Here is a 24,141-nt window from a genome sequence, read left to right as displayed (position 1 = left end):
TTGAGCTCACCCCACGTGGGACTCGAACTCACGCACCATGAGATCATGACTTGAGCCCAAGCCAGATGCTTGGCGACTGAGCCACCCGGGCGCCCCAATACATGTTTATTGAAATTCTGCTATGTGCCGGGGATTGTGCTAGGCATCCTGGATGTATCTGTGAACAAAACATGAAATCTCTGCTCTTGTGGCGTTCACCCAGTCCAATGCGAAGACCTATAAACAGTACGCATGAGTAAATTTTATCGTAATTTAGAAGGTGACAGGTGCATTGGGAAAAAGACGGAGCAGGAAGGGGAAGATAGAGAACTCTGGCGGAGGCGGGTTGGGGGACGCTGCCCTTTGCGATGATGGTGATGGTGACGATGGCAGTCAACCTGGGACTCAGTGAGGAGAGGCATTTGAGCAGCCCAGGAAGAGGGGGAGGGCACCATGCACATAGTGGGATATGTAGAAGAGAAAGCAGTAAACTGTAAAGCGAGGTATCGTGTTGTTGCTGAGAGAGAGAGAGAAACGGGGTACACAGAGAGATCCGTGTAAGATCCTGCTGTCTCCCGAGCTGGCAAAGTTGGGGAGAAAGGGTGTTGGGAACCTCTCCCTCTCATTCAATGGCTGCCCGCAGCTCCCTCTGCCTCTGCTTCGCTCAGTGCCGCCCTCCTCCCCCAGCCAGCTGCAGATCCCCTTCCAAAATATCCAGTCTTATTCAGCTTGCTGGTGACAGTAAAGGAGGGGACCAATGTCTAGAAGAGGCTGAGAAAGGACAAGTGGGGGATGCTGACAAGCCCTGCCTGAGCTGGTGTGTCCTAAAAACGGAGTGTGAGGAGGGGCGGGGGCGTGTGGGGGTAGGAAGGGGTGTGTGTGGGAGGGATGAGGTCAGGAAGGAGTGGAGAGAAAAAGGAGCCGCAGAAGAAGAGACTGGTCATGTGCAGACCAAGAAGGCAGGCAGGGACCTCCAGGGGTGCTGCCCACCCCCAAAGCCAAAGGAAGCTGGTCCAGAATGCCCAAGAGGGAGGATCCGAGCACTTCGTATTGGGGCTCGGATGGGGTCCTGGAGGGGATGTAGGCAATGAAGAGTCCGTGGGCACAGAGGAGAGGAAACACCATTGTTGAAGGTGGGGGTGGGGATGGACACCTTGAGGTTTTTAGAAACATGGAAGGATTTACCAAAACCGACCCACCTACATTATCTCCCTGCTTCCCTCCGGCCTGAGCGTGGCCAGGCATGCCCCTTCAGGCAGACCCTACGTTTCTTCAAGATGGAAGGAAATCGCAATAAATCGGGCAGGCAATAAGAGACCTCTGGAAAGGCCGCTAGGGTCTGCACAGGCTGCAGGGGAGAGATAAGGGCAGCGGAGAGAAAGAGGCCAGCATGGTTGCCAACCAGACGAAGGAAAACAGAGGCAGGCTAAAAATAGGTTGGGGGTGGGGAGGGAGGAAAGCCAGTCCAGAAAAGAAGGGAAAGCGGAGGCAATCGATGCCATTGTGACTCTGACCCAATTCTTCCTCTCTCAGCCTCACCAAACTGAAAAACTCGGGGGTGACCGGGGAAGAGGGAAAGGTCTGGCCCAGAGAGAGGAGAGTCAGAAAGTCATGTGAGTCCTAAGACCTGGGCAGCTGTGGAGCACAAGTCAGTAATCGTGACGTGGAAAAGAGGGGGTGAAGTGTAGGTAGTGCTAGTTAAACCCTTCCCAGAGTTTGGTGCCCCAGGACAGGCTTAAGACCTTAAGGAGTGTGAGTGTAACTCGGAAAGAGGAGGTTCAGCTGTCTACAAAGGTGAAAGGAGGCGATGAGGATGAGTTAGTCTGGAGACAGTAAGCAGGAGTCACTTGACAGCTTGAGTTTTACTTCTCAGAAAGGTGATTAAAGAGAATTTGGCTACTGGATATTTTCTTTCTTTTATTTTTGAAGTTCATTTATTTTGAGAGAGAGAGAAAGAGAGAGAGCACGAGCAGGGGAAGGGCAGAGACAGAGAGGGTGAGAGAGAATTCCCAGCAGGCTCCACACACTGTCAGCGCAGAGCCCGATGCGGGGCTCGAACGCACGACCCGTGAGATCGTGACCTGAGCCAAAATCAAGAGTTGGACTCTTAACCAACTGAGCCACCTGGACAGGCATGGATATTTTACTTCGACGGCGGGCTTCCAGTACAGCAGGAGGGATTTAGGTTAGACCTCAGGAAATCCATCCCGCTAAGCAGATTTGTGAGACATTAAAACATGTACAGAAACACTCTTGTGGTATCCTTTCCTTGGACATCTTTAACAATGAGAGGCCCATCTATCTGGGCCTGTATAGGTTTTCCTGAAGGCTAGAGCCTCCCCAGAAACCTCTGGGAGACTTCCGGCTAGAGAGGAGATCTAAGGTTTTTATTACCCTTGAGGTAGGGTCTAAAATGGGTTTCTGGATCCAGGCCGATGGCAGGGCAAATGTAAGCACCTGGGCCAGCAAGGGGAGGCACAAGGTGGGCTGAGTCTGTAGGGCAGGGAGAAGCAGCAGAGACAAGGGGCGGGCTTCTAACGGGCAGGGCCCAGTGGCATTTACATAACTTTGAATAATGAATGAGCCCAGCTCTGGGGCTCCTAGTCAGCATGCTCATCTGCATCTTTATTAAGCTTTATAAATGATTCAGCTCCCTACCCCTTCCCCCCCAGCCCCTGCCCAGCCTGCCCCAAGCATCAGGGTAGCTGATTGCTCATTATTTTAGACTAGATTTGTTTCACCAACATTCAGTGAGGCATGGAGTGGGGGACGCAGGAGGGAGGAATGTGGCCAAAAGGCAGGTGGAGTTGAGGGGAAGGGGACAGAAGCAGCAGCCACGGGAAGGCAGGCAGACGGCTGGGAGCTAGGGACCTGGGCATAATTCTCTAAATGGCTCCTGGGGCCAACATCTTCAGGGACGAGAAGTTTCTTAAGATTCCCCAAAAGGTGCTGGGTTCAAGTCCCATTCAATCCCCGGTTTCCCTCGCACCTGCTGCCAAGCCCCCCGCAGGCCCCTCGCTCAGCTCCATTGCAATGTTGAGCCACTTGAGCAGCCAAATGATGAGTACAGCCCCCAGGGAAGTTCTCACTTTTTCCTGAGGCAGGAATTTTGATATTTTTCACACACATACACACACACACACGCACACACGCACACACACACACACACACACACACACAATCTGCTACACTTGCAAGGTGAGAACAGGCATCAGGCATTATTAGGGGAGAACGAGACAGACACAGACACACATGGTATGTGGATTTGTAGGGACAAGGAAGCCTCCCGCCCACAGAGTTCGAGCCCACCTGGAGGAGAAGGCTGGAGAAGACGCGCGGCCTTCAGTGTGTCCCGGGAGGGCATGTTAGTGCCAAGTGCTCTGGGACCTGCCGGGTCTACCGGCTGGAGGCAGGGAGAGGTATTAAAAGCCTAGACAAGGAGGAGTTGGCAGGAAACTGGTAGGGGGAAAGGTAAAGCATTTCTCAACCCTGGCTGCACATTAAAACTACCCAGGGAGCTTTAAAAAATATGATGCTTGGGATCCACCCAAGACCAATTAAATTGGAATCCCTGAATGAGAAAGCCCTTAAGCACAGTATTTTTCAAAGGCTCCTCAGTGTTGTTTCGATCCTGATTGGAACGCATTTTTAAATTTTATATATAGACAGTTTATTAAATTATTAATATATAAAAGAAAATCAGAGAAATCTAAACATTGGATATTTGGTATTAAGGACTTATTGATAATGTATTTAGGTGTGATATGAGTATTGTGATTACATTTTTAAAGTATCTTTGTCTTTTCTTTGAGGGATATACACTAAGGTGTTTCTTGAGAAAGTGATATGTCTGGGGTCTACTTCAAAATAATCCAGTAGAGGGCATGGGAAAGTGGGTGGGGGTGTAGATGATGCAAGATTTGCTCAGTGTTGATAACTGTTTTGTTTTTAATTTGTTTTAAGTTTATTTTCTGAGGGGGGAGAGAGAGAGAGAGAGAGAGAGAGAGAAAAGCATGAGTGAGGGAGGGGCAGAGAGAGGGAGAGAGAGAATCTCAAGCAGGCTCAGCACTGCCAGCTCAGAGCCTGATGTGGGGCTGGAACCCACAAATCCCATGACCTCAGCAGAAATCAAGAGCTGGTCCCTTAACCGATTGGGCCACTCAGGTGCCCCCAGTGTTGATAACTGCTGAAGCTGCTTGATAGAGAAGTTCGTTGTATTATTCTTTTCACTTTTTGTATACAAAACAATAAACGGAGTTCCTTGGGTGTTTCTAATATAAGGCAGGGTGAGAACCACAGAGCCAGGCACTCAGCAGGAAAGGGGTCACCATGGCACCTCTGTGAACACAATTGGCTTCAAGCAGAGCAGGTTTGTGGGACCCTAAATGATAGGTGAGGGTCCTGACCGCAGGCAGAGCTGCAGAAACCACTTGGGGGGGGGGATGATACATAACAGTTAGAGATGCAGTTGGGGATGGGAGGCGTCCAAGCCTTCTTCCCCAGCCAGCACAGTCTCTGGGGACTCAGTCCCCATGCTCTGTGCACCAAAGTGCAGGGCGTTGGGAGTGGTCACTGGACAGAGGGTCACTGGGTGCCTGAGGCACCCAGAGCAAGAAGCCAGCTTCGCTCCTCTTTCTCAATCCCCACCTCTCCTGATTCCACAGGAGCTGGACCCCATCTCAGCAGGCACCCCTCTTCCCCAGGCACCCGCCTTTCTTAACTGCCATCACCACTGCTTCCCTGCGCTGTCACTCCCCTGACGGGCTCATCTGCCCGTGCCAGGGAACATTAGCCCAGCTGACTTCATCAAGGAGGTGAGGGAAGGCAACACAAATCCACAAAAGTATGGGCACCCAGGCACCCACCCCCAGCAGCAGAGCTGCTGAGAGATTCGCAGAAGCTTGGTTTCATTTGCATATCACTCCTTTAATAAACAATTCAAATGAACCCCAAATTTTCAGTTTTCTGCTATCCACTGGTGGGATCTCCTCACATTTGTCCCTGACACAGAGCAACCATTCCCACGTTCTCCACGTGCTCTTGTGAAATAACTTCCCCGCCAGCGGAGGGGTACGATGCCCCCACCCCACTCCGCGCCCCTCCCATACTGAACTTAGCCCGCCCCCCCCCCCCCCCCCGCGTCCCTCCCCCTACCCCTGCAGGCACCACCAGCACGGCATCAGGCTCAGTTTGGGGCTCTCGATCTGTCTTCTCCGCTCCATTACCTTCCCCTGATGGCCTCTAGGGGCTGGGGAGGGGAGAGACTTGGAGGGGGTCTATTTAAGAGATTTTTGGAATCTGTGCCTGCGCATCACCCGCTGCCATGAGTTATTTCAGCGCCGATGTTTGTCTCGAGCTGATTATTCCAGCCCGAGAACAGGTGGAGCAGCCTGCGGTGGCTTATTCGTCAGCCAAGGCCATCTGTTCCCAACAAGCTGAGATTTGTAGCTGATTTCTACTGGGGAGCAAGGAGTGGGGGTGGGGAGGGAGATGAAACTCACCCTGACGCCCCAGGGGACTTACTCCTCCTGGACCTTCTGCAAAGCCTGAACCCCCAGACATCCCCTTCTGACACCTATACCTTCTCATTTTCTCAGAGAACTCACTGGTCACTTGATGCTCTGAAACAGCAGAGATACTTTTTCCTTAAGGGGCTAAACCTTCTTAGATGGTCAGGTATGAGAAGCACAAATCGATCAGCCAGGCACAAAGTCTGGCCGTGGAGCCATGTCGACCCACAGAGATCTTAAAAAAAAAAAACAAAAAAAAAAAAACGTATACAACTGTGACACGCATATCCTAAATGACCTTTTGACTCTTGGCTTCTCCTTACCCATTCTGCCACACCAGTCCCCCTTCACCAACAGGAGTACAAGAGTCTCCTCGCCTCAACCTGTCTCCTGAAGGGCTCCCAGCTACACGGGAGGGCAGGTCTAGATGCTCCCCTGACTTCCTCTCCCCTAAATACCCTGTTCAAGTTCCACCCTCCAATCTGCTCCTTTTCCAGCTTCTACACTCAGCCGTGCCAAGAGATGCCTGCTGCTTTAAAAACGGCTTTCCCGGAGCAAGGGATCTAAGCAGTTTCTAAGCAGCTTTGCCACATGGTCCCCCCACCCCCCACCCCCCTTTGGCTACTATTTCTATCTATGAAATGCCAGGAAAGAAGCTACTCTTAAAATCACACTAATATGACAATTTGGGGCTTTCTTTGGTGTTTGGCACAGATATATATCTGTACTGACTTAAAAAAGAAAAAAAACCGAGGGGAGACTGGGTGGCTCATTTGGTTAAGCGTTCAACTTCAGCTCAGGTCATGAGTGGTGGTTCATGAGTTCAGTCCCGCTTTGGGCTCGCTGCTGTCAGCGCAGAGCCTGACAAGGGGCTGGAACTCACGACCTGTGAGATCGTGACCTGAGTCGGATGCTTAACCGACTGAGCCATCCAGGCGCCCCGAGGTCCCTTCTAATGTTTATCTAACATCTGTGCTTTCGCGTGTACTTTTGTCACGCATTCCCTTTTGTCACGTGTTCCCTTAAGAACCCATTCATAGAGCTGTAAGACCGCCTCACTTTCTAGTTGGTTCTCTAGGGTTATTTTGCTGGTTCCTGGGAACAGACGCTCCTTCTCTGCTGTTAAATCTTGCCCAGTTGGCTCAGTATGTGGCCCACTGGAAAGACAGCCTCCACAGATGAGCTCTAGGACCCTCCAAGGCAGGCTGTGAGTTCTGTGCTTCTCGTGAAGCAACTTCCAGGGCAGTGCCACTCACTAGGGTCACTCTTCCCTTCTCTCCAGAGGATAGTATTCCTGTGGGGGCCAGAAGCAGGCTTCAGGCAAGGGTTCCAACCTCCAACTGCAACTTGCCAGTCCCCAGAACTAAATATGAGCCACGAGGCCTATTGTACCACACACGATTTTGTATTTTGCCTATTTACCAGTCATTGACCTATCTTTCAAAGACATAATGTTTCTAAGGCTATTGGCTGCCTCTAGTTGTTCCAGAATGTGTGTGTGTGTGTGTGTGTGTGTGTGTGTTTTAAACTCCTTCTTTTCTGATTCTGTGCTTTCAAATTCCCTAGCGCCCTCTTTTCCTCAAATCCGTTTGCTTCTTTCTCTAATCTAGTCAGATCATAGATGTGGCACAAAACATATAAAAATTTATTAAAATGTGGAAACTCTTTGACTCTTAAGCCACCTCAAATATAATTTGCCTAGATGGTGTGAACCTTAATATCCTTTTTGAGGTTTTCTCTCTCTCTCTCTTTTTGGTAAAACTGTCATAGCTGACTTTTGATATCTAAAGCAAATTCTATCTGCACATTTAAGTATTCCACTGGGAGATTTATGTCACTGACTTCAATCGCAAAGCACACATCCTTTTTGGAATCTCCCTCATGTATATGACCCATCACTGGGGTTTACACTACAAAAGACTCAATTTCTCTGTGAAATTCCGTCTAAACAAATCTAGCATCCTTGTTAACTCCAAAATGGCTATTGCTCTGGAAATCGCTCCTCCCAGATCAAATCCCAGAGAATGGTCTGGATTTTTCCATCGTGCTGTAATGAAATTAGACTGAGGTGAATATAGCTTAATATATGCATTCCGGGCCATGTGGAACTGTTACTCATATTGTTGGCACAGTATATGCATGAAGCAGAAATGTGATAATGTATGGAGGATGCTCTGAAAATTTTAAGGAGCAACATAAATGTAAGGTTGACATTTCCCCCCCAAATGCCAAGAAGTGTTTCCTTACTTAGGCCAGGCCTTGGTGAATACCAGGCACACAGCGATTTAGAGATGAGGTTCTGGACAATGCTTCCTGGCACTCTCACATGTCCCTTTACCCTCTGACAAGGCCAGAACAGCCCGGAGGCTCCAGGGCAGTTGCTGGAACCAAGCTGAGGACCCTGCTAGGACACATATCACCTCTTTGAGCCTCACGGAGAGGACACTTCCGGGTTGTGATGAAGGGGAGAGGATTAGAAATGCTCAGCAAATGGGAACATAGTAAGTAGGTGCTCAGCAAATGGGAACTATTGTTAATTTTATCATCCTCCTCATCCCACGGGTCACTCCTGACAGGCCGGGAAGGGCAGCCTCGTTCCCAGCTTCTGCCAGGGACTTCCAAGAGCCCTGAAAAGGCGGGAAACAGTATTGTCGGTCTGCTGAGCTCCGAGGCCAGGGCTCGCGCCCAGGGAATCCTTGAAGGGCAAGGCCCACGGGCTCCGCCCAGTCAACTGTTTGAGAACCTTTTGAGCGTAGTGGCTTCCGGAGGTGCGGGAAGACCCTTCGGGCGGGGGCGGAGTCGGAGGCGAGGCGCTCCGGAGGCCCGGGTCATGCAAATGAGATATGAATATGCTAATACAGGCGGGCTCCCCACGATTGGGAGGGCGTCTGCCGGGACCGGCAGAGCCCGCGGGGAAACGGGAGAAGAAATGCAGAGAGGAAGCGGAGGCGCACCCGGGCTGCTGGACGCAACCGGCCCCAGACCGACTGGCGCTGGGAGAAGACGTCCCTCCCCCGGCACCGGCATCGCGCTGCCCGACTCGCGCCGCCAGCCGGGCCCTCCGGATCCTTACCGAGGGTGATGAAGGGGTGGGGGTGGGAGGTTCTGTGGGCAGCAGTGAGGGGCTCCCTCCGAATTGAGAAGCCAAAGGTTGTCAGCGGTACCACCTTGTTTTACAGATGGGAAAACTGAGTCCGAGAGATTACTGCCCCTTCTCCAGGGTCTCAGCGCTAGCGGCAGAAGCTCTCCGTGGAGTAGGTTCTTGTCTCCTTTTGTTTTGTTTTCACTCCGGCACGTGGACACCACTCTGTAGGTGAAAAAGCAGCAGCCCTAAATGCAGCAGAACTTGGTGCATTACCAAGCATGTCCCGGACTGCCCACCAGGCTGGAGGATTTAGAATAGAATACTTCCTGGGGAAAGATGAAAGGAATTGGGGTGGCAGCCAGTAGCAGCAGCAGCAGGCAAGGACAAATTACCATAGGCCGGTCTGGAATGTGTTGCTGCGTGAAAGGTGAGGAAGTGTTCCAGCTTCTCTGAGAACTAGCTCAGAGGAAATGAAAGGGGAGCAGAAGGATTATGGTTAGATTTAAGGCAGTGCTTTCTCCCAGGGATGATAATGGGGCCCCTTATTCAGTGACCCAGGAAGGCTATGGACCCACCCCCCTCCCTCGCTTCTGAGGGCTTTGGAACCCAACTCCCTCTAGTCCCGAAGGGCCCAGCATGGAGGACAGGAATGAATGATTGACTCTGAAAAGTCCTCACTATTCAGGTAGGAGATCCTTTCCTGGGATGGGCCCCCTGGGCTCTTTGCTGAGGATGAGGACAGCAGACGCGCTGGCTCGGGGGCCCTGAGGGGAAAGCAGCAGTCATGGCATCTCTTGCAACACGCTCACTGCCAAATTGATTCAAATTGGCTTGGATATGAACATATGATTAAAGGAGCGGCGCGATTCATTTATCAGGAGAGATTAAAGAGCGGCATCTGCGCAGCCTAGCTGGGGGACAATTAAGGAGCAAATCGCTAAGTGTCTGTGCCACCAGGCATGGGGGTGGGGCATGGTGGGGGGACAACTGGGGTAATCTGCCAAGAGGACACAGGACAAAAGGAAGTAGTTCAGGAGTCACTGTGGGCCCCTGTTGTCTCTGGGCATTGACTGGGCACCTTGGGGAGCCTCACAAGGCTTTGGGCCCCACCCATGCCTCTCGTTAGACAGGAGATTCTATGGAGGCAGCTTTGAGCCTGGCACAGGGACAGATTTGCAGCCTTTTTTTCTAGAATCATTTACATCTTAGGGACCAGAGGTGCCCTGAGTGTACAGGTGAGGGCGGAACTTATGGAGCTCTGAAGGCACACCCAAAATGATTGGCCTTTGATGGCCCTACAATCTCTTGGACTCCCCCGGGGAGATGGTGCTGAGGGAATCGCTCCTTTCCTTCTTGGAGCCCAGCACCCTGGCCAAGGGGCTTTGCTGCAACTTGAAGTGTTGGTCATGTGAGGCGATTTCCTGCTTCCTTGGCCTGTGGAGATCCCTACCTCCACCTATCTTTCCCTGCCTCAGGGCCTTTGCGTAAGCTCTTTTTTTTCTGGTACACCTGTAGAAGCCTTTCTTCAAACCCCAGCTCAAAATACCAGCTCCTTTTAGAAGCCTTCCCATCCTTCTCCAACCCCCTCCGCCATCATATTCCCAAAGCAACCTATTTGTCCTTTTCTTATGTCTCATGTAATTATTTCCACATGGGTCTGTCCCAATCAATGAGCCCCTAGATGACAAACACTATAATTTACTCCTCTCTACTCACCCAAAGCTTGCAGATATTAGTAGATGCAGTACCTATATTGTATGTCTAACTCCTCCACTAGAATATCTGCCTTATGAAGGAAGAAAACTCATCTGTCCCCAGCACTTAGAACAGTGCCTAGGCCATGGCAGGCAGTTATGAAATATCTGAATGTTGAGTGAATGAATAATTAATAATACAAGCTTTCTGAATTGAAGCCCCAGGTCAGACAATTCGACAATGATGTTGGACTTTTCAGTTAACCTGAGGCCTGAGTCAGCGCAGGTCAACAGAGTTGGGGTCTTGTCTGCAGATGGGAGGGACTCTGTCACCGGTTCCTGGGAGAAATAGAAAATGCACCCATCTATTTGAGAGCATGAGTAAAAGATGAACATGAGGAGCCAGCAGTTAAAAAAAAAAAATGTAGGGGCGCCTGGGTGGCTCAGTCGGTTGGGCGTCCGACTTCGGCTCAGGTCATGATCTCGCAGTCCGTGAGTTCGAGCCCCGCGTCGGGCTCTGTGCTGACAGCTCGGAGCCTGGAGCCTGTTTCTGATTCTGCATCTCCCTCTCTCTCTCTGCCCCTTCCCCACTTGTGTTCTGTCTCTATCAAAAATAAATGAATGTAAAATAAAATACAAAAATAAAATAAAAAGTAACTTTACTTTTATTACCTTTTCTATTCGACCTTGCAGGGGCAGTGGAGAGGGGTAGTCTTTTTCATTCAAGATGGGTCCATATTATACTTCTCTCCCACTCGTTCTGGGGGACTTTCCTCCCTCCTTCCCTTTCTTGACCCTGTCTGGGAGGCTGACATCGCCAGAGCCTTGGCTTCAGGGCTGTCTGATACCCTTTCCTGCCTACCTGTACAAATCAGGGGAGCCCGACTGACCAGCTGTAAAAGAAACTTTATGTGTGCCAGGATTATAACTGGTCACATTACAGAAGGTGGAGGAGGAGTCGTCGTTTGTTTTTTACCCTTCTGTAAGAGCTGCCTCGTAGCTGTCAGTGAGCAGACCAAGTGTGGACTGAGGCATGAAGGCAGAGACTGGGCAGGGCAGAGAAGCCAGAACTCCCAGCCTACTCAAGTTGGCCTGTGGCCAATGGGGTTGGGGGCCAGAGAGAGTTCTGGCAAGTTTTGGTCAAAAAGTCATATTTGGAACGACTAAAATTAAACTTAAACTTTTTTTCTAGAAGGACTTGAAAAAAGAGAGAGAGAGAGAGAAGCTAGGATCCCTGTAATTGGTGAGATTTAGTAATCAGAGGACCTCAACGTTTCTGAGTGGAGGCCAGTGTAGGATGAGGCATGGATGGCTCTGCCTGATTGCAATCCACAAGCTCTTAAAATAAAAGGTGGGGTTTGTCTCCCTTGACCAATCTTCTCATTCTACCTTTGCCTGCCCCCAGGTGACCTGCCGGAACTTTCTTTGTGGCACTGATCTGGCGTGGGAGTAGGCCAGAGACCCGGCCGCTTCCCCAGGTCCTTACCAGAACCCTGCCTCTGCTCCCCAGAGACCATCTCGGACTTCACCTGAGCCTGAAGTAACAGGCAGAGCCAGGAGGAGAAGGACGTTTATTTCCATACATCAGGTAAACAGGGAAGAGAGAGCACAGCCCAGTGAGTACAAACCAATTGCGGGAGAGAAGGTGAGGGGGACAGCAGATGGGAGCTGCACCAGGCACTGCCCTTGGGTCCCCAAGTCTGGTATTATTGGTGGGATGACCTTTAGGGTGGGGCTGGGACTGTCCGGCCACGTGTTGTCTTGTCTCGGGGAAGTGTGTGGGGGCAGGGCAATTGGAAGAAGAAAAATGACTCAGGCTCAGGACACAGGGTGAGGACTCGTGTCTAATGCACATCAGTACTGACCCAAACCCCCATCTTGAGTTTTTCTGATCACAAGCTCCCAACCCAAGGCCTTCCCTCTCAAGTTGGGCCCACGGTCCAGGCAACTTGGACAGAGGGTCAAGGAGGCAGTGCTTGGATAAGCCCCGAACTTATCGGCATAGGTGGGATGGGTTTAGTCTTAAATAGGTCATTGCACTTAACACACTGATGAGACGAAGGGGGTGGGGGCTGAAAGTGCCAGATGGTACATATGCACCCCTGTCTGTGTAGGCTTGCTCAACCCAAACCCAGAAGCACCTGAGAGCCGCTCCCCATGCTGACAAGAATCTGGACCCAGCTCCGCTCACCGGTCTCTCCAGCTGCACAGAGAAAGGACTGCTCTCTGAGGAGCGAAGCGGGAGATGAGATTCCCCTAGTCAGTCATTCCTGGAAACCCCAGCTGCCACCACAGCCCCCTCCCACTCTCAGGGATGCAGCTGTGATGGAGAGGGTGGGTATTTAAATTAAAAGTAAAAAGACAGCAGGCACTGAGAAGAGAAAGCCCTCACCCCAAGCCTGGGGGCGGGGAAGGAATTGCTGTTCCTGCCCCCAATTCCTCCCCATGGACCCAGCAACCTAGAGTGTCCCAGCAGGCAATCTGTCCACCGTCCCTGAGCAGGGGGCTGCGATGGAGGTCAGCTTGCTGGCTCCATGCGGTGCCAAGCCACCTGCCACTGCCCACAGTGCGGCCCAAGGTCGAAACCAAAAGTGTGGCATTTTGGAGGCAGAAGGAGCATTAAGTTCTCTTTTCAGAAACTCCTCTTCCCCCCACCTCTTCCATGTGGAGATGTCAGACACCCACAATTTGGAAAGCCCCCCAACCCCCTTGGGTCGGGTGTTTCCCATGCAGATCAGCAGTCAGGTGGGGGAGACCTGTGCCCCATCATTTCCTGGGAGAGGCGCTGTGGCAGTAGCCTTTGGGTGCCAGAGGTTCAGACCACTCCCCTGGGCTATGCGTTGGTCTCTGTCGGCTTGGCCTCTGTGTCGCTGTCACTCAGATAGTTATGGGAATATCTTGGCCTGGAGGTGCTGTCCAGAGGGTCGTGTTCATCATCTGACCGGTCAGGGGCAAGGGACTTCCAGTAACTGGTGGGGCTGCAGGGAGAGAGGAACAAGGTCACAGACGAACAATGCTCTTAACTCGCGGCACCAAAGCCTTTGGGTCTGGGAGGCTCCCAAAGCCCTGTCATAGCAGTCCCTAAAAGCCACAAATTGAGAAGTAAATTCAATCCTATCTTGCTTGAGAAGCAATTCCGTCTTCCCCAGAAGACACTCAGAGTAGTAAGAGAAAGGAGCACATTGTTTTGATTCTGAAACCTTTTGAAATTCCCAGGAAAGCAACACTGTAGAGCAGTGGGTCTCAAACCCGAGTGTGTTATAAGGACTCCTGCATCCTTCCCTGGAGAAATTCTGATTTGCTAGCTTTTGGGTGGAACTGAGGAATTCCCCATTTTCAACTCCTCCCCAGAAGATTCGGATGGAGGTGGTCCATGGACCAGGCTGACTTGGAGAATGGCAGTCTGGTGATTATATGGCTACAACCTAAGGGAACCTCATTCCTAACACGATTCCTTCTAAGAAGGAGGAGTCTTCCCCACGGAATACTACCAGACCTTAACACTTTCTCCTTAGGCTTTCCTAAGGCCTGTGAGAATTTCTGCCCTTGACCGTGGCATCATCTATTCACCACAAGGATAGGAGACTCAGGATGTAGGGACTGGCAAGACGTCCATTTCAGGATGGCATAGTTATCCCTTTCTTGGTATCATAACCCAGCCCTCTAGAGTTTTCATCAGGCCACTGGGAACCTCCAGCTTCCTCCCACCAGGATGTGAAGAAACATCATCCCCTGGATGGAGCAGGCTCATGGCATTCAGCAAGGATGGAACCTTCTGGTCCAGTCATCTTTTTTTTTCTTTCTTTCCCAAAGCCTGAGAGCCACCTTCCCCTGCCCCTCCCACCGCTGCTGCCTCTGCCGGTTCAAGTGCACCGTAATTTCAACACTCTTGAACAAAATGCAGCACAGAGAAGCTCCACCCCTACCAGTGTCCAGCACTCAGAGAGTCCCCGTCCAGTGCTCCCAGGGACACAGCTCTGCTTCCGGATCCTAGAGAGCTTCCACTGGCATAGACAGGAATTCGGTGACCCCTCTGCCCACAATTCTGCTTTAAGAATCTGAGGCGGGGAACCTTGTTTATAGCCCCTTTGAAATTCTACCCTAAACCCGAAGAGGAAGAAGCAGGCTTCTGAGAGAAAGAATCAAATCCTTCACTTTTCTATCTGTGTTGTGAAGAAAGGGTTTGGCTATTGAGTACTTCCAGCGTGTGAGACATCGTCCTAGGCAGTCTGGATATGCATCTTATTCTTCACAAGAGCCCTATGAAAGGTCACCAAGGAAGCTGGTTCAAAGAAGCATCTTGCTCAAGGTCATATAGCCAGTATGTACATTTGAACTTGGACTCTTAGACCTCAAAGCTTTTGCTGACTCCACCCGGCCACTGGATTGGGTGACCCGAAGAGGAAACAAGACCAAACCTGAATGCTCCCCCCAGACCCATGGTGAAAGCCCAGGGGGTGTGTAAAGATAGGTTTCTCTCTCTCTCTCTCTCTCTCTCTCTCTCTCTCTCTCCCCCCCCCCCCCCCCCCCCCCCCCCCCCCCGGGGAGAAGGAAGAGCCTGATAGACTACATGTTCAATTATGCAAAATGGTTCAGGAATGGGGCAGTCTGGTTAATAGTTATCATATTTCTCATGAATGAATTACCATTTTTAAAGGAATCAGAATAGCACAAAACACATTTAATACAAACTAGACTGAACATAAATGAGTCTTACTTTGATGGGCCAAAGGCACTTAAGGACTCTAGGGTGTCTCAGGGACGAAATCATAAAGCTCAATGATGACTGTGCACCATAGAAAAAATTGGGGTTATTTTAGCTTTTGGGTTGTTTGAATTCTAAATTAGTGGGAGCCTGGTTTTATTTTCATGTTTGAGATAGAATTTCTGGGCACCCAGTGCTAAGGTCTGCTCTTGGGCACGGGAAGGACTGATTTTGTGAAAAGGCAGTGTGGTTATTTTGGGGGCAGCTGGGGGGCAAGGCAGATGCCAGGACTGGGACCCAGATGCCAGTGGGGCGCTGTCGGGTAGGGGCCGGCCCGAATTCCTTTCGATTCCCCCCACGCCTCTCCTTAGAGTAGGGCCGCGTCCCCCATCCCTATGTCCTTGTGCCCGCCAGGTTCCAACACTGCTCCATCCAGGTGCTGGGTAAGTGGCACAGGTAGCGGGGGTCAGTTCCACGGAGCCATAAGATACCCTTGCCCCTGGCTGGGTGTTCTTCAGCCAGTCTCCTTTGTGGCTTCTATCGGCACAGCTGTAGAGCCAACAGCAGGCGGCTAGCCCCCTCCCCAGGGCAAGAGTCTGGGCTGGCAATTTGAACATTTTAACCAAATTGTTCCAAAAGCTTTCCTCCCCACAAGCCAGTGTCTCCTGCGCCGCGCTGTCACAAACAATTTGGTGTATAAACTAATTCCTGCTGGGTGAGCCCAGGGTGGCAGGCCCCTCCCCTTGCCTCTGCTATGGATGCGTTCGTGTTCTGAATTCTCACCGGTCCCCATCACCAGATGGGAAGCTAAGCCATCACTCTGCCCCTGCCCCCATTCTACCCAAAGTCGGTTCACGCCGAGTCTGACTAGGTCCTCCCTTCCCTGGCCTTTCTCCTGCCAGCTCCGTATTGACTGGCAAGCTTTTGGCTCGGCGCCCACTCTCCCCGCAGTGAATCCAATCCTCCCCGGTGGTGTCGTATAGGGTTTCAGGATCACTCCTGTCTTGCTGGCAGACAAGAGGAACTGTGCTGGTGGCTGGGGGAAGAAACAGGCTTTATGTGGTTTTGTTCTTGCTGGTCCTGGGGTCAAGGGTGATGATGGGCTGAGGGCATCGGGTCCGAAATACACCAGTTGCCGGGCAGTGTGGAGGGGCCTGGTGAGGCCCACGTCTCCCTCTTCAAGCAGGGGTGCAGTGCTCAGACGGGTCTGGCCTTCTCTCTTTTCCGAACCACCTGATGGCCCATCAACTGACTTCCTGCATTAGGGGAGCAGGGCACTCAGCAGGGCTGCGGAGGGGAAGGCTGAGCTGGTAGATACAATATTGCGACTCCAGCCTTTGCTCACTGTGGAGCTGACAACAGCTCCCTCGTGCAACAGAGATGCTTTCTGCTCCTCCCAGAGCATCCCACAACCACTGCCACAGGGGGGAAGCCACCGAGCAGTGCTGAGCCCAAGGGCTTGGTTTCAGAGCAGCTCGGGGCCAGAGGCATCCAAGATGTCTGTCCATGAGCCTGGGCTGGGCTTAAATTCCACCCTCCTCCACCATCCCCCTAATTCCATCCCATCACCCATCTCCAAATAGCTGCAGGTAACTTTCACTTCTACTTGCTCCTTTCCTTAAAACATAACTGGTCCCTTTGGGTATAACCCGGCCAAGTCAACGTATGTGCTCAGCCACCCCACGGCACAAGAGGCCCACAAACATGCGACAGGTGTGTGTTAGTTCATGCATCGGGGAAGCAAGGCCCCTGCCCCAGGGGGCTGCGCTCTGGGGTCACACCTCCTGGGAAGCAGCAAGCTTGCCCTGGGAGGGTGCCAGGCCGAAAACAGCTTCACATAACCAGGGTGATCCAAATGTCACCACCCACCAGGGAAACCGGGAACAATGGGATTCCAGTGAGTCAGTTTCTGCCTTCTTCTGAGGTGGGGGTGTGGGCATAAAGGGCCTAACTGCTGGATCTCCCTTCCCACAGAGAGAAGGCTGGGGGAGGCAGGAGAGCCAGGAGGGGGCTGTCACTCAGCAGCTGCTAATTTCTATTCATTATAACTTTTTAAGATGAGCTGAGCTGAGGCGACGCCCATGTGTGGGCTTCAGGTGGGAGGGCTGGGGAGGGAGTCAGGGAACTGTGGATTTGAGGGAGGGTGTGGTGCAGCCCCGTGAGCCTTGCTGTCTGAGGCTTGACATGCTTAGCAGGGAAGAAGGTGGCGTTGCAGGGCAGTATTGAGAGCGGAGAGCTGAGCCAAAGGTCCCGTAAGAGACAGAGGCCACTGACACACCAGCTCGCCCTCAGGGGTTGGCTAGAGCCCTTTCCCAAGCCCAGCCCATTCGGGGCATAGACAAAAGCCCAAGACACACACAGTAAACATTTCACCTGTGGGCTCTGCCTTGGGCCCTACAGGGGAGGAGTGGTGGAGAGCAAGCCTAATAGACTCCATTCAGAACCCAGCACATCACTTCCCAACTGTGTGACCCTGGCCAGTGACTTAACTTCCCTGAGCCTCAGCTCCCTCTTCTATAGAATGGGGCTAGTCAAGCCTTTGTTATGGAGTTAGTGTGAGGATGAAGTGAACAAAATGTGGCAAATGTCTAGGAGGTCCCCCGGCACCCGCGGTGAGGACTTAGTAAGTGGGAGCTGTGCCGGATCATCCTCAGCAAGGTCAGCTGACTGGGCTCGGGGCAGAGAAGGACTAACCAGCTCACTGGCCCCACTCTCCAAGGCAGCCAGAAAGCTCTCTGAGGCCAGGCCCGCCGCAGAGGCACGCAGGAGAGGCCTGGGTGGTGGCGGATGGGGTCGGGCACGTTAGTTCACACCGAGCGGCACACTCCATGCTGCACCCCACGCCGGGCGCCACCTACTGCACTAGTCGCTCTCGGGCCGGTACAGGTACCGCATCATCAGGCTGTCCACCTCCTTCTTGCGTTTCTTCTCCTCCTTCCGAGATGGCCGGTGCGCCTGCCTGGCCTCCTCACCTTCTGCAGCCGGGCCCTTCTTCACGCTCGAGCGGCTGTGGCCTGACACAGTAGAGCCACTGGATGTCGATGAGGACTCCGACTCTGTCTCCACTCTCTTTCTTCTCGATTTGGACTTCTTCTTGCTCTTCCGAGAGCGCCCCTTCTTCCGCCGCGTGTGCTCCGAGGAGTCCTCGGAGCTGGAGCTGGAGCTAGAGCTGGAGCTGCTCCTTCTCCTGCTCCGGCTCTTGCGGCCGCTGCGGGAGCGGGAGACGTCAGCGGCAGAGGCCGAGCGGCGGATGCTGGTGGCCCGCGCTGGGAGGTCCAGTTGGGCACTGCGGGCACTTTGGATGCTCTTCCGGTCGTCCTCCTCGGAGTCGGGCTCCAGGCTGCTCCTCTGGAACGGGACGGGTTTGTAGCTCAAGACCTCGTTGATGGCGGCCTCCAGGTCTGGGTCCAGGTAGGAGTGACGGCTGACGGGGCGGATGCTGGAGCCGAGAGGCTCATCCGTGGCAGAGGGCGAGGCGTGTGGCCGCGGTGGCACCGACAGGCTGCGGGCCAGCGACGGGTGGCTGTACTGGGAGTGGGCCTCGCTCAGGGCCACACTGGCTCCGTCATCCCACGCATCCAGGCAGCTCTGGCCCAAGGACAGGCGGGAATCAGGGCTGTCCCGGCCCAGGCCCGAGGCCCGGCTCAAGGAAGGACTGAGGGTCCTGGACAGGGTATCGAGCCGGGAGGTGCTGCGCCGGGAGCTGGGGGAGCCTGAGAGCGAGAAGCTCATGGAGGAGCGGGCCCCGTCCTCACCGGAGCCGCGCCGTGTGGCTGAGGAGGCCCGGCTGGTGGGGGCAGAGACGGTCGAGGCCCGGTCGAAGTCTGAGCCCCACCGCTTCTCCAGCCCCCGGCCGACGCGACTCCGGGCCTCGGAGAAGGTGGAGCCGCATTCATCTTGCTCTTCCCTGGGGCCTGTGCGGGTCTTCCGGGGGGGCCTCTCTGGGGAGGCTGCCCGCTCGCTCAGGGTGGTGAAGAGCGAGTCCTCGTCCCCAGTGCCCCCGATGGAGTCCTTCAGGGTGAGCCGTTTCCGGTAGCTCAGAGAGCTCAGCACGGAGGCTGGCCTCTCCTCCACCCCCTTGCCCTCCTTCCCAGAGGTGTTGAGGGCCGTTCTAGGGGAGGGAGATGAGGTCAGGAAGAGAGAACCAGTAGTGGATTAGAGGCAGCCCAGAGAGAATGGAGGGGAGGGGAAGGGAGGGAAGAGGGAGGCAGGGGGAGAGAGAGAGAGAGAGAGAGAGAGAGAGAGAGAGAGAGAAAGAGAGGAGCCGGCATTAAACCCAGAGAATAAAGATACAGAGGGAGGGAGGAGACAGGAGGCAAAAGGAGGGAGCGGCAGCACCCTGGCAAAGTGGCAGCGAGAGCATCGGAGGAAATGAAGCAAAATAATTTGCGTCAGTGAAAATAGCTTCATGGCGAATGTCATGTAAATTAGACCATTGTTCTATTTCATCACTTTTCCCCCTCTAAAACGTTTAGTTCAATTTATTTCATTGTCAACTACCTGGAGCCTTGTGCCACACCGTGGTGAACGGCAGTGGGGCGGGGAAGGCGGCATTATCTGCAATAACAAAATGTTGTTTGGCTGAATAAATTAAACCAATTAGAGGGGGCCGCTGGGTGCTTGTGGTGAGGGGCTGGACTTGGGAAGGGGCCTCAGGGGAGTTGGAGAAGGCGAGGGATTACTTTACAAAGCAGCCTGCCCGCTACTCTGGGAGGGGGTGGAGAAGGGTGTGCCCTGGTGGGGATCAGGATGGTTCAGAGTTGGGGAGAAAGTGGGAGGCGGGGGAGCCAGCAGGGAAACAGCTTGAGGAGGCCTTGGAGCAGAGGACAGAGGATCTCCCTCCCTGCTGCCATGCTGGCTGGGAAGTGAGGGACGAGGAACGTGGAGCCCCGGATTCCAGGGGTAGCTGTCTGTGTGATCAGAAGCCTGTGACTTGGCTGGACAATAGGGAATGAGTTCTCCCAGTGGATGGGTGTGAGCAGGAAGCATGGGGGTGGTGGCGAGGGGAAATGGTGAAAAGATCAGAAGAAGGAGAGAATGGGCAGAAAAAGACAGAAATGGAGCTGTGACAGGGGAGTCAGGGGAGCCAGTGTCTTTTTCTGCCGGCTTCAGGGGCCCAGCCAGCCCTGTCCGGGGTTGTGGGATCCGGAGTCTCCTTATGCCACCTTCCAGTCTTGATTCCAGGGCCCAAACATTTGGGTAGTTCAACCGACATTTGTCAGATGAGTAAGTGGGGATGAAGTTAAACCCATGGCAGACCGAAGCCCCGAGTCCGGTAGGAAAATATCGCTTGGGAAAAACAAAGGTGCCACCAACCCTGACCTGACACTGAGCCTCCTGGCGCATCGCACACACTGGGGGCATGCCTGGGCCCCTCTGAGGCACGCCAGGCAAGAGACGCCGGTGGCATGAGACCCGGCCTCTTTGGGATCCAGGCACTGCTCAGCTATCCCCCGGCCAGGAGGTGGCCTTTCCTCCCAGCTCAAGGCCGCACGCTCACCTGGAACTCTTCAAGCTGCCATCGTCGGACGCTGCCTTGGAAGGCCCCTTGTTTTTCGACAACCATGACTTGACCCCGTCGACCCGGTCCTCCAGCTCAGAGTCCACATCTGAGTCCCCCTCGCTGTGGGATGAGGAGCAGAAAGGTAGGCAAGGCCGGGGAGGGAGTGATCACCCGCTGCCCAGGAGGGAGCACTGACGGGGCGGCAGGTTTTTCTCGGGCAGGGGTGGGATGCGGGTGACATGCACATCGGTGAGTCAGGAGGGGAACAAGAGAGGTCAGATGGGGCATACCATTCACAAGGACCCGGCCCCACTCAGCAGGCCACACTGTAGGACAGCCACCAGGAAGACCCTGAGGGGCACGGAGGCACCTCCCGTTCTACTTTCTGTGACAGCCCGCTGTTCAGCCAAATAAGTCCAACGGGGATGACGGGGAAACCATCCACGTATCAGTTACAGCTAAATGGCTCTTGGTTAAAAAGAGAGGATCCGTAGGCTCTACGGCCACTCCCGGAAGCCTATTCTGTTTCTTGTGTGCACACTCCCAGAAACGGGGCCGTGGCTACTGCCATTTTCCATGGCTTCACTGTGAGAGCCTGACCGCTGGCCGTGGGTCAGAAAAGACCAGGGCAGCTTTCTGGCTTCAGGTTAGCTTGAACGGGAGGCCCCTCAGCTGATGGCAGTGCTAAGCTAACCGAGCACCACAGGCCAGATCCCAGACCGGCCCTGTGACTTCCCCGGCCCTTAAGAAACAAAGAAAAATGAGGAGGGGGCGTCGGCATTTCCTGAGGTGCTAGCACAGTTTCGGGATTCAAACTGCACCCTGGAGATCCACTTGAGCCCAGAGAGTCCCAGACATTGGCTCTGTCTCTCTGAGTCTCCTCTCCCCCTCCTCCCCAGTTCTTGCTCCCCAGTTCTGCTTTCTGGCCAAGCTGGCCTGAGCCCTCTCTACTTGCAGAAAAGCCCAAAGGAGTCAGAGTCTGAGGCTGGAGTCATGGTGATTCCTTCACAAAGCAGTGGGGGCTTAGAGACAGCTTCTGAGTGAGACTGCTTCTAGAATTCTGCAAAATGTCTGCTCACCACATTCCCCTGCTATGGATATGCTGGGATTTCTCCTTGATATAAATTTCCATTCATCTGTGTCAACAGGAGCAGGCCCATTCCTGAATTATGTTCTTGAATAAATAGCCACACAGGCGTGTGTGTGCGTGTGCGTGTGTGTGTGTGTGTGGGCGTACACACACACACACACGCACGCCAGAAACCAGAAACCACCAGACTCTGTTCTGGGGACTGTGAGAGAGCATGACCCGTTGGGAGGGGAACAAAGAGGCATATTTTATGGGCTTCCATCAAATACAGAATTATAATGAAGACGAGGCTGGTGGATGCCCTGGGTAAACAGGAGTTTAGCAGACAGCCCCGAAACCACTAATGCAAGCCCTGTGCCTGTCCGAGCCTGGCAGATTTACTATGGTGCATGGGCCCCATGGAACGCCAATACCACCTGATTTATACACCCGTGCAAAAAACCTCCTTCTCTAGCTTCAGAGCCTGTAATTTATCACCACCGTTCATAACCATATTGATTGCCTTTAGAAAGGAGGTGGTGTATGCATCGCAAAATCTATGTCTACATGTTAAAAGTGTTTCTGTATAAATCTCCCTTAATACTGCACTGTTTACTGCTTTCATTAAGGTTATGGCAATAACAACTGTATCTCTAAGTAAATCGAAACATTATTTTTCTGCCCGCCTTAGCACACTCACTCACTGGCTTGCTCGATAACTTGGAGCTGGGGCCCAGAGCTGCTGAGGACGCAGCCACACCACCTCTGCCATCAGCAGGATTGTGGCTAGGACTGCCCACCCGAGTGCGCCTGCGTGAGTGCACACTGGGGTGTGCGTGTGTGTGTGTGTGTGTGTGTGTGTACTCATGCATGCACGCACGTGCCCATGCCTGGAAATGGTTTAGAATATGATCTTAAATGCGCATTTTATCAGCCCTCGAAGCTCCTACGGTCCAAGGATGGCAGGGCTAGAACACACAGGGGACAGATAGTCGTGGACCCAGAATACGAATTTCCCTCCTTACATTCAGAGCAGCAAACGGGTTGAGAAGCTGGCCTGGCTGCCCTCACCTTCCCTTTAGTTTCGAGCACATAGATGATGTTTAGGTTCTTTTTCTTAAATAATCAGGCCCGTAAACAAACTCCAGGGGCAGGCAGGCTCAGGGGGCAGTTGAAATTTTAAATGGTCGGAATTAAACCTCGAGTCAAATACAATTTATGTCCAGGCTCATGTGCTATTAGTTAACTGGGAGCCGAATCGCGGGGGAACAAACAAACGGAGACAGAATGGCGAGGGATATTAATTGTGTGTGACAACCGGGCTCCAGCGGCCCTCTATCACTGTTACACACTATTACATTTATCATTAGCTCTCACGGAGTCCTTTGCGCGGCCGCCAGCCCATCCTGGCCAGGGGAGGAGGCCTGCCAAGCCAGAGGGAGTAGGGGGAGGAAATCCAATGCCACGCTAAAAAAACAACCTCCAAACAAACAGCCCTGACGAACTTGACGGAGGATCACTCCAATCCGCCTGAAGGCCTGCACGTCTCACACCCGCCGTCCAGCTCCCACCCAGAAAGAAAGAATCGAGAGAGGGCGGATATGTTGGGCTCCCTGCCACCTGACAGACAGGCACCAGCGCAAATGCCTGGGGCCTCCCTGTGCCCAAGGCGCCCGCAGGGAGTAAAGTAAACACATCTGGCTGCATTCCCTTCCCTTGCCAGTTCCCTCCCCCCTGCCACTGCTCCCGGGCTGTGATTAGCTGCCTGGATGCCTTCCCCAAACAAGTAACTGTTAGATGCTCCTCACCTTGTACCTTTGTCTGCCACAAGAAGGTGGTGGACCTTTCAAAATGAAACATACCCGCTTCTTTTGGGTAGCTTGGGCTCCAAAGGAGCCCCAGGATATGGAAAAATCCAGCCCGAACAGACTTTTCCCCAGAGAAATAGGCTGGGAGGCTTGGTTTCTGAGGAAGGAGAGGGCTGGAGCTCAGGAAGGCAGATTGTGGGTACCACTGAATGAGGCTGAGCTCTCTTTTCTGATGCAGCCCCCGTCCTGCACACCAAGGGCATGAGCGCCAGCCTGCACCTTCCTGGGGTAGCGCCTCACTGCCCTGGCCTTGCCTCCCCTCAGGGCAGAGTCAGTGGTGTTAGCGTGAGACCAGCTTGGAGAGTGTGCAAGAGGCCGTGTCCACGTGCGGCATGCAGTGGGGACCCTGGGTGAAAGCCAGTGTTAGGGGCAGTTAGACACCACAGAAGGAGAGGCAGAGAGCGCCTGCGCCCCAGTCCTCACGGTTTATTCTTTCTTTTCTGATACTTTGTCACCATGTCCTGCAAACTGGAAACAGAAAGAAAATGGTGGGCTAGGGGGACAGAAGAAGATTGAAAAACCAGTGGGCAAAGCAAGGGTGGACCTCTCAGCCAAGGTGGACATCCTGAGCAAGACATGGCTCTGGCTGGCTGAGACCAGCTGGGGGTGGGGTGGGGTGAGTGACAGTGTATCCTCAGAGGGAGGTCGGGGCCGCCCCGGGGCACTTTTTCTCTGCCCCCAAGGAGCAGGCTTCTTATGTGGGCCAGGACCCACTTGCAGGATGGGGC

The 24,141-nt window shown here is 53.3% G+C and overlaps 2 protein-coding genes across 22 annotated transcripts in view; both read right to left on the bottom strand.

The window, feature by feature from the left end:
* Window positions 1–11,822: 11,822 nt before the first annotated feature.
* On the bottom strand, window positions 11,823–12,529 carry TIAF1 (TGFB1-induced anti-apoptotic factor 1; the record flags this gene model as incomplete). Its single annotated transcript, XM_043583532.1, is given in 4 exon segments — window positions 11,823–12,275; window positions 12,278–12,345; window positions 12,348–12,396; window positions 12,398–12,529. Coding segments are annotated over 4 exon segments (402 nt in total), but the record flags the coding sequence as incomplete, so codon positions are not given.
* The window catches only part of MYO18A (myosin XVIIIA), a 102,131-nt gene continuing 89,812 nt past the window's right edge, over window positions 11,823–24,141 (bottom strand). For 12 of the 21 annotated variants that reach the window (XM_043583519.1, XM_043583515.1, XM_043583518.1 and 9 more), the window contains 4 exons: window positions 23,837–23,881; window positions 20,474–20,596; window positions 17,832–19,084; window positions 13,159–13,246 (listed from right to left, as the gene is read on the bottom strand). In XM_043583519.1, the coding sequence (XP_043439454.1) occupies window positions 17,836–19,084; window positions 20,474–20,596; window positions 23,837–23,881 (1,417 nt within the window). In that variant the 3' untranslated portion in view covers window positions 13,159–13,246; window positions 17,832–17,835. Of the gene's footprint in view, window positions 13,247–17,831; window positions 19,085–20,473; window positions 20,597–23,836; window positions 23,882–24,141 lie in introns of all 21 variants that reach the window. The other 9 variants (XM_043583529.1, XM_043583523.1, XM_043583524.1 and 6 more) reach the window with 3 other exon arrangements.

The sequence above is a fragment of the Prionailurus bengalensis genome, chromosome E1, assembly GCF_016509475.1.
Source record: "Prionailurus bengalensis isolate Pbe53 chromosome E1, Fcat_Pben_1.1_paternal_pri, whole genome shotgun sequence".
Lineage (NCBI taxonomy): Eukaryota > Metazoa > Chordata > Mammalia > Carnivora > Felidae > Prionailurus > Prionailurus bengalensis.
Note: the sequence above shows the minus strand (reverse complement) of the source record. Positions and strands in the feature narration are given on the sequence as shown.